The 12,087-nt window shown below is 40.1% G+C and overlaps 1 protein-coding gene across 2 annotated transcripts in view; it reads left to right on the forward strand.

The window, feature by feature from the left end:
• Positions 1-12,087, forward strand: part of DOCK8 (dedicator of cytokinesis 8) — a 223,866-nt gene that overhangs the window by 56,356 nt on the left and 155,423 nt on the right. For both annotated transcript variants that reach the window (XM_055310526.1, XM_055310527.1), the window contains exons 3-4: positions 2,767-2,942; positions 5,757-5,828. In XM_055310526.1, the coding sequence (XP_055166501.1) occupies positions 2,767-2,942; positions 5,757-5,828 (248 nt within the window). The remainder of the gene's footprint in view (positions 1-2,766; positions 2,943-5,756; positions 5,829-12,087) is intronic.

The following is a 12,087-nucleotide window of genomic DNA, read 5'->3' on the forward strand; positions in this document are numbered from 1 at the left end:
TGTATCCCTGCCCCTTCAGCTCAGTGACTGGCATTCAGCAGACACTCAACACATCATTGCCAGAGGAGGGAGTCATCTATCCTCATCACCCAGGTCCTTGGACCAGCCTTTCCTGTAGGTGACAGGTGGTGCTGTCAGCTAGGTTTGTCATCATTTGTAGCTTTGGATTTCAGGGTCATGACAAGTAGAATACATTGGCTGGACTTACTAGTGATCCATGCTAGTGTCGCAATGCTTCAAGATGTGTTTCAACATAATTTTTAAGTATTTATTGAAAGTGCCTTGGCTTGAGGAATTGATATTCTTTATAATAAATGTACAGTTGTTATTACTTTAATTAATTAATTATGTTATTACTGTGAGCAACTGGCCTCATGAGAAACACAGAGTGGAACTTGTGGGTAGTGGTCATTGCAGTTTTCACTCACTTCCAAACACACTGCCTTGTGTTTTAATTATTTCTGGAAGTACAGATTCCCTAAAATACCTGCAAGAGAAAGCACAACTATTGTGGTTAAGAACATGAGCCTGCCTAGGTGTAAATTCCAGAGGGCTTACTTCATGTGGGCAAATGATCAAATCTCTAGCCTTTAGTGTACTCATCTATAAAATGAGGATAATGAGAGTGTGGATCTTATAGGCTCTAGTGAGGATTACATGACATAATGTATATAATGACCTAGCCAGTTTCTTGGCACAAAGTAAGTGCTCAATAATTATTAGCTTAATGGGTATTGACTTGTCAATAATAAGATTGGGTAGGCAAAATATGCAGTTTCCTTTCCTTTTTTTTTTTTTTTTGTTTGAAGATGCTATTTATTTATTCATGAGAGACACACAGAGAGAGGCAGAGACATAGGTAGAGGGAGAAGCAGGCTTCCTGTGGGGAGCCCGATGCAGAACTTGATCCCAGGGCTCTGGATCACGCCCTGAGCCAAAGGCAGATGCTCAACCACTCAGCCACCCAGGCACCCCAAAAATGTAGTTTTCTATTTCAGTTCTTGACTCTGAACTCTCTGTACTGGGTTATGGTAAGAGATGGGAAAATCCACTTTCTCCTTTGAAGTTAGTTGGTCTTATGCAGGTCTGCATAGATAGTGCCTGTCATTTACTCTGGCAGAGGCCAGTGAGGTCCTTTTGCAAACTCTGTCCCCGCTCTGGATGCTGCACAGGCTGGTATCCGGCTGGTCCGTCTCTTCATTTTGAGAGGCACCCTATAAGGACAAGACATTATGTCAGCTAGCCACCTTCAAGAATCCCGGAGAAGAAGGAGGGCCCATGTTGACTCGGTTCTTGGCTTTTTGGCTTTGTCCTTGGGCCCCAGGACATCACGCCCATCTCCACCACTAGCAGGGATGGTGAGGGTGGGAGGAGGCAGGGCAAGCCACACCTACCTTCTCTGATTTTGTGTCCTTTGCCTCATAAGCAGTGGCACTTTGCTCCTGTCCAGCCAGGAGCCCTCACATCTAGTCTGGTGTATGGTTTCAGGGCGGTGAAAAACCGGTTTTGTTAGCATTTCCCTTGGGTCTGGCCTTGTTTCACATGAGGCGGTACAAGTCAGGAATCTGAAGTGCTTGTTTTATTGGTCCATGGTCGGGGGAAGGAGAGGGAGCAGAGAACAGTACCTCCTTGGGCTGCTGATTCCAAATAGCCTGCCCTAAATGAACCCCACAGAGCTGCTGGTATTCTCATTATTCTACAACTCCACTCGATCTGAATCTTTTACTTCCTAAAGGCAACGGTTCCTGTTTTGGGATTTCACAGACAAGAAAAGAATATTTGCTTAATTGCCAACCTTTTATTTTATCCACCATAGAAAATTCTATTTCAAATTATCATCAACTTCTGTCATTTCATTTGTTCTCCCCCTTCCCCACTGTGTATAGTTGAAAAGCAAAACAAAACAATCCTTTAAAAAGGGAGTATAGGGGCATCTGGGTGGTTCAGTTGGTTTTTAAGCATCTGCCTTCAGCTCAGGTCATGATCCCAGGATTCTGGGATCGAGCCCCACATTGGACTCCCTGCTCATCGGGGAGTCTGCTTCTCCCTCTGCCCTCCCCCTTCTTCTGCTCTCTTTCTTACATAAATAAATAAATCTAAAAAAAATATAAAAGGGCATATGTAAACTCAGCCAATTGCCCTTAGTTTACTCATTTAACTACAGTCCAGTGAAAATGTCTTCCTGACCAGCACGGGTGAATCCAGAAGCATCTGGAAGTCAGTGACATCAAGTCTGGCTCACTGGGGGCTGTGACTATGTATGAAGTGCTTTCAAGAACCAACATATAGGGTAAGTCGGGCCAAAGGAAACCTGGTGCCTGAATGCTTAAACCGAAGGAGCGTTGAGTTTGCCTGGATTTCTGGAACGTTGCCTCCATGCGCCGCTTCGCTGTATTTGGGTGAACAGGGCCTCAGAGAGCTTTTACAGGAGAAATGATCAAATTCAGTGAAGCCTCGTGATCTCATTTTGGATCTCCTCAGGATTCCTCATCAAGATGCAATTAAGCAGCGAAAAAATTCTGCCTTGGGGTGTGATTTGGGTGCCTGACCGTGTTCCGACTTGCAGCGCTGTCTATTCCCCTTTCCGGATCGCTGCTTCTGGGGTTGACAGGCCCTCCGACACAGCTCCCCGGAGCTGGGCCCTGGAGCCCAGGGCTGGCCGAGGGGAAGGGGCGGGCCGGGGACACGCCGACCGACCGCCGCCTTGGCGCTTTCCCTGGAAACCTTGTGGGAACCTCCTCCTCTCCCTTCTCTCTCTCTCTCCAGCCTCAGTTTTATGACCCGGTGGAGCCAGTAGACTTTGAAGGACTTCTGATGACACACCTGAACAGCCTGGACGTGGAGCTCGCCCAGGAGCTGGGAGACTTCACCGAGGACGACTTAGATGTGGTGTTCACGCCAAAGGAATGTCGCACCTTGCAGCCCTCCTTGCCGGAGGAAGGGTAAATGGTTTTCCTAACACGTAGACGTGAGTGTGACATCATGGCTGTTATTGGCAAGGATGGGGGTTCCTGAATTTTGGACTTCTTTTGAAACTGAAGGTACTCGGATTGGTGAAGGTGGGCAGGATGATCCCATGGTCCTGTCACCTGTGGGAGTTTCTAAAATGGTCTGACCAGTGGCTTTGAAGAGGCATGTGGGATTAAGCCAGTTAAAGGGATGAGGTGGGACGATATGGAATCCTCAAGGAGAGGTGCCCATGGAGGCCCGAGAGCCTGGACTCCCTGCATGTCAGCTCAGTGCCCACAGGTGACTGCTGTGAGCTCACAGGCCTCAGTTTCTCCATTTGCAAAAATGTCAAGTATTTGCTAATCATCCATGAAATGATTCAGAAGCCTTTTAACTGTTTCCACGTAAGACTGGATCAGGTCACAAACAAGTCCAACCCACATTTATTGAGTGTCTACTATGTGCTGGGAACTGCCATGAATAGAGCAGTAGGGCAAAGTTCCTTCCTCTGAAGAATATTTTGCCAAGTGAGGAAACAGCGGGAAAGCTCTGTGGAGTGAATATGTGAATAGCTGTTTAGTGCTTGAGTTTCTACGGTGGGTTAGTCTATGTGTTTCTAGTCTATGTGTTAGCTCTTGGTAGCAAACAATGGAATTACTTCTCGATGAAACTCTTGTTACTTCCATGGCATAAAAAGCAATGCCTCTTTAGAGGATGAGGATGAACTTTTATTTGTATGTATGTATGTATGTATGTATGTATGTATTTATTTAAAGTTTTTGTTTGTTTTTGTTTTTAGATTTTATATATTTATTCATGAGAGACACAGAGAGAGAGGCAGAGACACAGGCAGAGGGAGAAGCAGGCTCCATGCAGGGAGCCTGATGTGGGACTCGATCCTGGAACACCATCATCACACCCTGGGCCAAAGGCAGGCGCTAAACTGCTGAGCCACCCAGGGATCCCTTGCATTTATTTTCAAAACAAAATTAAGATTCACATCTCTCCTGGATATTTTCAACCTTGTCATCTTCCCCCAAAAAAGTCCCCAGGAGGAGATCATGAAACAGCCCCTGTCCCACTACTGTGGGATATATTCTAGTCTGGATTTGGATTTTCATCCATCATGATTTAAGAATGTTGGGTGACAGTGATATGGTATTATCATGAGTCTTGCTTCTCCTGTTTTGATAGTTCTTATTCACATAGGAGAGCTTGTCATGGGCTCAGCTCAAACGTTTCAGAAATACTCCTCAGAAAACACACAGTGGGAAATATTCCTCCCATTGTCAGCCTATTTATTCAAGCATACCTTTAATATAGACAAGGTCTCTTTTTTTCACCTTTGACAAAGAATCATTTCATATTATTTCTTTGTCTGAAATTAATGGTTACTCACTTAATTATTTTCAAATGAGGTCAGACTCTTGGAAGATCCTGTTTAAAATACTTAAATTTAGAGATAGGATTTTTGAACTTTGATTAAAGAGGCAGGGTTTTTTTCTTAGCATCAGTAATTTAGTATAATATTACCTTGTGATCAGAATTGCTAGCTCAGACTGTCTGATGACTTTAAAACAAGCTCTGCTATTTCAATCATTGACAAAAAGTCTGCCATTTTAATCAAAACCCAGGAAGGCATCATCGTCCTCACCAGAGTAAACAACAGGTGATTCCCATTGACCCAGAACTTTATGCTGAGCTCTGATAGTGTGGTAAATGAAAGCCTGCATTCCACAGGTGAAAGGCCTGGGTTTAAGTCCCTGCTTTTCCATGTGCTGGGTGACTTTGAGCAAGATCCTTCTCATCTTGTTCTTCTGCAAAATGAGAATCATAGTGTATGCCCACGCCCTTGGGGGCTGATTGAAAATTAACTGAATTTTTTTTTTTAAAGAGAGGGTTAACTGAATTAATATGCATAAAGTGGTTACATCAGTAACTCGTGCATAATAAGTGGATTGGAAGTATGAACTAGCCTACATGGGTCTTACTATGTGCCAGAGACTCTTCTAAGTACTTCCATGATGACTAGTTAATCCTTTCTGAAGGAGGCACTCCTCTATTAGTAGAACTCTAAGATGAGGACCCTGAGGCATAGAAAGGTGGCCTGAGGCCATGTAGCTAGTAAGGGATGGGGCTAGGATTTGGGCAGTCATATTTAGTATGTAGTATTTAGACCCATCCATCTCTAATACCAAAATTTTGGAAAATCAGAAAATAGCTTTGCTACTATGTGGCGTTATTTCTGATTTAAGACTCTGAAACATTTGGAGAGTATCTCCCATGGCACACTTTTACGCAGGTATGACAAGGACTGCCCGAATTGATAATCACCGACCAAACCCGGTGTCAACTTCCCAAAGCCTAAGACAATGGTTCTTCTTCATGGCTTTCCAAAAGGGAAACATGCATGTCCTAACAAGGTTACACAGGAGCAAAAAATATGCCCAAATTATCCCTGTGAGAAATCGGTATTTATACTTATTTTTCTTATTACGTATATGATTACAGCTAGTTCTACCTGTCTGGTGTTGGAATGCCCTGAAGGGATAGGTATAGTTTAACGTGATTCTCTATAATAAAGAAAACCCACAAAGTATCAAATGCCAACATGCTTGTCTCTTCAAAGTAAAAATGCTATTGCCTGAGGAATACTTCAGACACTTGATGAATGGGTAGGAATGCCCCTGGCGTTCCCACCTGATATGGATTTGAAATCATGCTGCTCTCCTTGGTTATGATAAGGGAGTGTTGTGTTGTTTTTATCCAGTAATAACATGATTTTATCTCATTTTCCACCTCATTAGGGTTGAACTGGACCCTCATGTCAGGGACTGTGTTCAGACCTATATTCGGGAATGGCTAATTGTGAACCAAAAGTAAGTTCACTTTTCTTTTCTCTTTACCTGTATACTTATATTGTTAACTTTTACAATTGTTTCTTCATTAAATTTTTCAAGTGCAGTTTTAGGTAGGTTTACAGGAAAATTGAATAGAAAATACTGGGGGTTCTCGTATGCTGCCCCTCAACGGTTCCCCTTATTGTTAACATGTTGGGACTTGGGGAATTTTTGGTTTGGTTTGGTTTGGTTTGGCTTGGCTTGGCTTGGGTTTTGGTTTGTTTGTCGCACATGTGCCCACATGACTGTTAGCAATAAATTTTAGCAAGGAGGTAAATTTGCAAATACAGAATTCATGAATAATGAATGTGAGTTGACTTGATCTTGCCTCCTATTCACACCCCTGCTAAGGCTCTGCACCACCTACTGTATCAAATGTAAACTCCGTCTGCTTGTCTTTGAAGGACTTTAATAACCTGCCCCCACTGTATGTATTAAAGCGTATTTTGCTTACCTCCCAGATCCACTTCCTTTCTGCCAGGTCTGGCACCTCTTCCTCACCATTTCCTCCACCTAAACCAGCTTAGTCCTACCTCACACCTTGGCCCTGGCTGTTGTCCTCTGGGTATACCCTCCCCTCCTTCACCTGTCTGTCACATCCTGCCTATGGATCCAAGGCCAGGACAAATTTCTTTTTTTCTTTAGGCAGTCTTCTCTGACTGATTCATTCTTTCTTGGGTAGATCTTACGTAAGTGTGATATATTTGTTAGAACTGATGAGACTACCTTGTTATTAACTAAAGTCCATAGGTTACATTAGGGCTTATCTTTTGTGTCTTATGTCTTACAACTTTGACAAATGTATATTGCCATGTATCTGCCATTGCAGAATCATATAGAATAGTTTCACTGCCCTAAAAATCTCCTATGCTCCCCACATTCATTGCTCCCTGGCAACCAATTACCTTCCCACTGACTCCATAGTTTTGCCTTGTTTCTTCATGTCTTTTTGCAGCTTGAGAGCTCATTTCTTTTTTCCCCTGATATTTCCCTCTGTGGATTTACCAAAGTTCATTTATTCATGGAGAAAGTTACATTTTAAGTACAAAGAATAGGGCCTTTTTGGTTTATTTCCACTCAGATGAATTCTTTGGGAGTTGAGGGGGACAATAAATGAATTGAAACTTGACCTCAGATTCATACACACACAAAAATCCTCAACCTGTATATGTGTATGTGTTGGGGAGCATGGCGGGGAGTGTCTGCACTGGGGACATATCCTCATTAGAAAAAACATCAGAAAGCCTTTACCAAGACAGAAACAGTTTGAAATTCTGCTCTCCTCACCTCTCCTATACTCCAGTAAGAATTACTGTTCCGTGGGATAAACAGTGGAAGATTTAGGGGGTTGAGTTTTATCCAGTTCCTGGAAGTGTGCCAATGAATTTGTGCTGATGTTTTTTGGAGGAATGTCAGTAGGCATACTATTTTTAATAGCTGAGCAGGAGAAAGCACGCTTGCAAAAAGTAATTAAGGGAAAGTTAGATGCTAATCCATCATGTGTTCTAATTTCCAACATGAATGGAAAATGAAGTTTGCCAGGCAGTCAAGGAAGATTATGCTATGCTGGTAATAAATAAAAAAATTCTGAACAAGTTGTTCTCAAGCTTTTAAATGTTATAATAAGAGATACTTTCTGGATATTAAGATTCTAAAAAAGTCTGAGAAGGAACAATAAATAGAAAGGTCCGTTTTTACTGCATTTGGTTTTTATTTGCTACTTGGGACACTGTATTTTTTCATTCCTCATGGCAATTCCCACTGGAACATTCTTTTTTCCCTCTATTTTGCACAAACTTAAAAGAAACAAGGACTCTTTCAGAATACTCATTTTAGAAATTTTAGAGGTTATAGAGAAATAACAGGAGAAAAAATCACTCAGTTTCACTATAGACAGATAAGTGCCATTAACATTTGATACATAGCCTTCAAATCATATTTATTTGTATATGTATTTGTATAAAAACTAGATCATATTATAATACTATTTTGTAGTGTGATGCTCTTTTGGTCTCTACAGTAAGTAGTGATTATCTTTGTTTGCTATTACATATTCTTCCTCAACCCAATTTTTAAAGGTTGCGTGATATATTTACATCAGAGTTCATTTAACCGATTTTAATATTTACATGATTCCCTGTTTTTCAGTGTTATATACCCCAATACAGTGATACCCTGTGTACATCTATGGGTTTTTTTTTTCCTTCAGAATAAATCCTCAGAAGAGGAATTTCTCTGTCTAGGAGAAATGCACAAATGTAAGGATTTAGGAATAATATATCAGAAAGATTATCAACAATATATGTATGAATCCTCAAGAATATTAGATGTTATCTTTTAATAAATTTCCAATTTCACTTGTAAAGAGACCTTTATTTGCATTTTTAAATTATGAAGTTGGGCATGCTTTTCCATTTATTAGTTGGCCCACTTGTCATTTTTCCTTCAAGTTCTGCTTATTCATGAAACTTGTGCACCTCTATTAATATATTGGGCTTGTTTATCTCTAGGACTATCTTTATTTGGTAGAGATATTGATGCTTTGTCTAGCATTTATTATAAATTCCTAACCCAGGATGTTCCTTGTCTTTCAAAATCACTTATAATTTTTTAACATTCAGAATTATTTATGTAATCAAATCTGTATTCATAATTTTCTATTATGATTTCTATTTTTGCTGCCATGCTTAAAATGTAATTCACAAACCTGATATTATTTACTGGGAATTTTGGACTAAAATGTTAATCCAGACCATTAGCCACTTGATTGCTGTTCTGTTTCCTTATGTGTCCCTCTTTGTTTTTATCTCTTCTGTAGGAACAGTGATTGTCCATATATTTATTTTATGCAAATTTTTGTGTCATCCCCTCCTTCCCTAATAAAACAAAGTGATACCTGCTTTAATTTTATCTTTGGCAGCATACTGGGGATGGAGATTGCCATTTGTCCTGTTCTCCACACACTTGAATAATGGGCCAGTTCCTTTCCCAGAAATTAGGTGGAAGAATTCAACTCTGAAACTGATCATTAGTTTCTGGAAGCTTTGACTAGTGTTTTAGAGAGGAAGCGCCTTTTTCTAACCTGCTCTTTGATTCTCTGGTACTCTGAATCTGAAACTCTGAACATGAAAATACATTCCTAGCACACACTCTTCCCAGAGATCATTCTGCCCCCTTATGCACCTGTAATATTTCGTTTGTGGGGAGAATCCAGTACCAGACCCCTTCATCTCAAAGCCTGCATACATTTTCAGCTCAGTTGTTTTCTATGAGTTGTTTCTTAATCATTTCTGGATGATGGTAGAAAGAGAAAGGCAAGGGAGGTGGGATTTCTGCTGGTGTGAAGCAGTGCAACCAGGTGGAACCTGGCAGTGGCTCCATTCATAAGCCACTACAATGAAGAAAGAGCATTCAGGATTCTGGCTTATGGAGACCTTGACTGCTCAGGTCCTGGCAGGTGGGAAAGTACAAAGTGTCTGCCTTCCTTTGAGTTCCCCTTTGGGGAGATAAAGCATGGCATGCCATTTTGCCAACTCCATCTGATCCACAGAGATTCTGTCCAGATTCAGGTATTACGTTGTCTGCTCATTTTTTGGACTTTCCATTATTTTCTGCATCTTCATGAGCAGCATAGTGGGAAGGTGGAGGAGAACACTTACAGGCATTGCTGGCCAGTTGTTGCTTAGTGATTAATTAGCTCTCCTTTGAATTTGTTATTTTATGTGACAAATAATGCACACTTATTTTGAAAGAAATCAAGTAATGTAGAAGTGTATTAAGTAAGAGGCAGTCTCTTGCCTCACTCCTTACTCGTTCCCTGCCCTTCTCTTCAACCCACTCTTAGTCACGGAGGTCATCACTATGTAGACTTCCAGAGCTTTTCATACCCTCACAAATATATATACATATAGATATGTATATACATTTGCATTTTACAGAAATAGTATGTAATTATACCTGTGTAAATATGTATATGTCTTGCATACACACACACACACACACACACACACAAAATATACTTTTTTCAGTAATATCTTTGACATTTTTCCATGTCAGAGATCACCCTCCCTGCCTGGTATTCCAGGGGCAAAGGAATGTATCATTAAGTTACCAAATTTTTCTCTATTGATGGACATTGAAATTGTCTCCATTTTTCACTATTATAAATAATACCACAATAGACATCTGTGCACACTTGTCCTGACACATGTGAGGATTTCTGAGGGTAGCAATAGAGTCAGTGCATATGACACGTCCTCATAAGCACTACCAAATTTTTCTTCAGGAAAGCTGTATTGATTGATTCCATTACCAACTGGGTATGAGACTGCCCTGTCCTCCACCCCCCCCCCACCACATATCCTTGGCAGTGCTGGATATAATATAATTAAATATATATAATTAAATATATATTTATAAATAAATATAATTAAAATAAAATAGAAATGCCTGAAGTTGTATTTTTGTTATTGTAAACTGGAAGCTATTTTATCTACTTTCTTAATATTGTTTCCACCACTGAGTTTTTCTTCCCTTATCTATCCTAAAATCCCAGTTAACTATATCCTTATCGTACCACCTGACTTCCTACTCCTGAATATTAACCCAAGTGAAATGAAAACCTATATTCACATAAACATCTATATGCAAATATTTATAGCAGTTTTGTTTGTGATTGTCAAAAATTAGGAACAACCAGATCGTATGCAATGGGGCAATGGATAACCAGACTGTGGTACGTCCATACAATGGAATGCTATTCAGCGGTAAAATAGAACAAATTACTCATGCATGGAACAATATAGATGACTCTCCATTGCATATGCAATGTGAAAGAAGCCAGACAAAAAAGATGATGCATGATTCCATTTGTATGTTATTCTGGAAAAGACAGAGCCATAGGGACAGAAAACAGATTATTGGTTGCCGGGATCTGCGGGTAGGGAAAGGAATTGACTGCAGAAAGTCATCAGAGAAACTTTTGAGGGTGCTGGAACTGTTCTAAGTCCTGATTGTAGTGGTGGTTACACAACTGTACCCATCTGCCACAACTCACTGAACTGTCATCTAAAAAGGGTGAATTGTAATTGTGCCCTAAAATTCATGGATAGAAATCTGAGATAGTTTCTGGCATTCATTAATTACTCATTAATTAAAAATCTGTTGCTTTGCTATGGTTTTTATGTTATTTCACAGAATGGTGATTTCTCTGGAGCTGGAGTAAATGGATTCAAGTCTTGGGTCTACCACTTAGGTGCTGTGTGACCTAAGGCAAACTGCTTTTTTTGTGCCTCAATGTCCTAATCAGGAAAACAGGAATTAGAATAGTGTCTACCTCATAAATTATGTTATGTGCAATGAATAAGTTAACATATGTAAAGTACTATGATTTCTTGGCATATGATGATAGGTTATTGATATTGATGTATTACAGATTTTGGCTCAGTTGTCCCTGCCCACTTGACAAATAATTTCAATAAGACCCATTAGTAAGATATTATATGCAAAGGAAAAAAAAAACAAGGGATAACTCTGTTGTTGAAGATTTCATTTAATGATCCAGGGTAGATTTCACCTCATAAGCACTATAATTTCTATATTCTTGAAATAAAGATAAGATTTGGAAAATCAGGAGGTTTACTCCTTTAGGGCTTATCTAGTTCCAATTAAACCTGTCCAAAATACTCCTTTCAAGTGAAATAAAATCTGAAGACTTCAGGAAAAGTGCTTATATTAGCATGTCAAAGGAGTGAACCCCAAACTCTATCCCATATATTTTAATGCACTGTTGGTGGGGGAAACTACTTTCCTCTGGAAGACCATACTTAATGAAGCCATTTCACCTTCTATGGACATGTCTGTCATCCATAACCATGCAGTCAAACACTGATTTAGTTGGCTCTTTTATTCCTCAATTATCTCCTTGCTGATATTACATTTCTCTGTAATATCTAAGGATAGACTTTTATGTCCTTGCTATCTGTGATAATGGCTTTGAATCCCACTTAGGGGGCAGGGGAGTAGATAAATGGCCACTTGTGTTCCCTCCCACGCTCATAATTCTATAGAGCATTTGCCACTCAAGTTCTATAATTGAGGCTTTTAAATCAGACAAAGAATGCTGTCTGTGAAGGATAGAGGAAAGTTCTAGAATTTCTTTTTCACTTAATAAGAAAAATTCAACTACACAGAAACACAAAATACATGATCTCCTTTTGGGGGAAATACATTTTCCTAC

The sequence above is a fragment of the Nyctereutes procyonoides genome, unplaced genomic scaffold (genome assembly GCF_905146905.1).
Source record: "Nyctereutes procyonoides isolate TBG_1078 unplaced genomic scaffold, NYPRO_anot_genome, whole genome shotgun sequence".
NCBI classification, from domain to species: domain Eukaryota; kingdom Metazoa; phylum Chordata; class Mammalia; order Carnivora; family Canidae; genus Nyctereutes; species Nyctereutes procyonoides.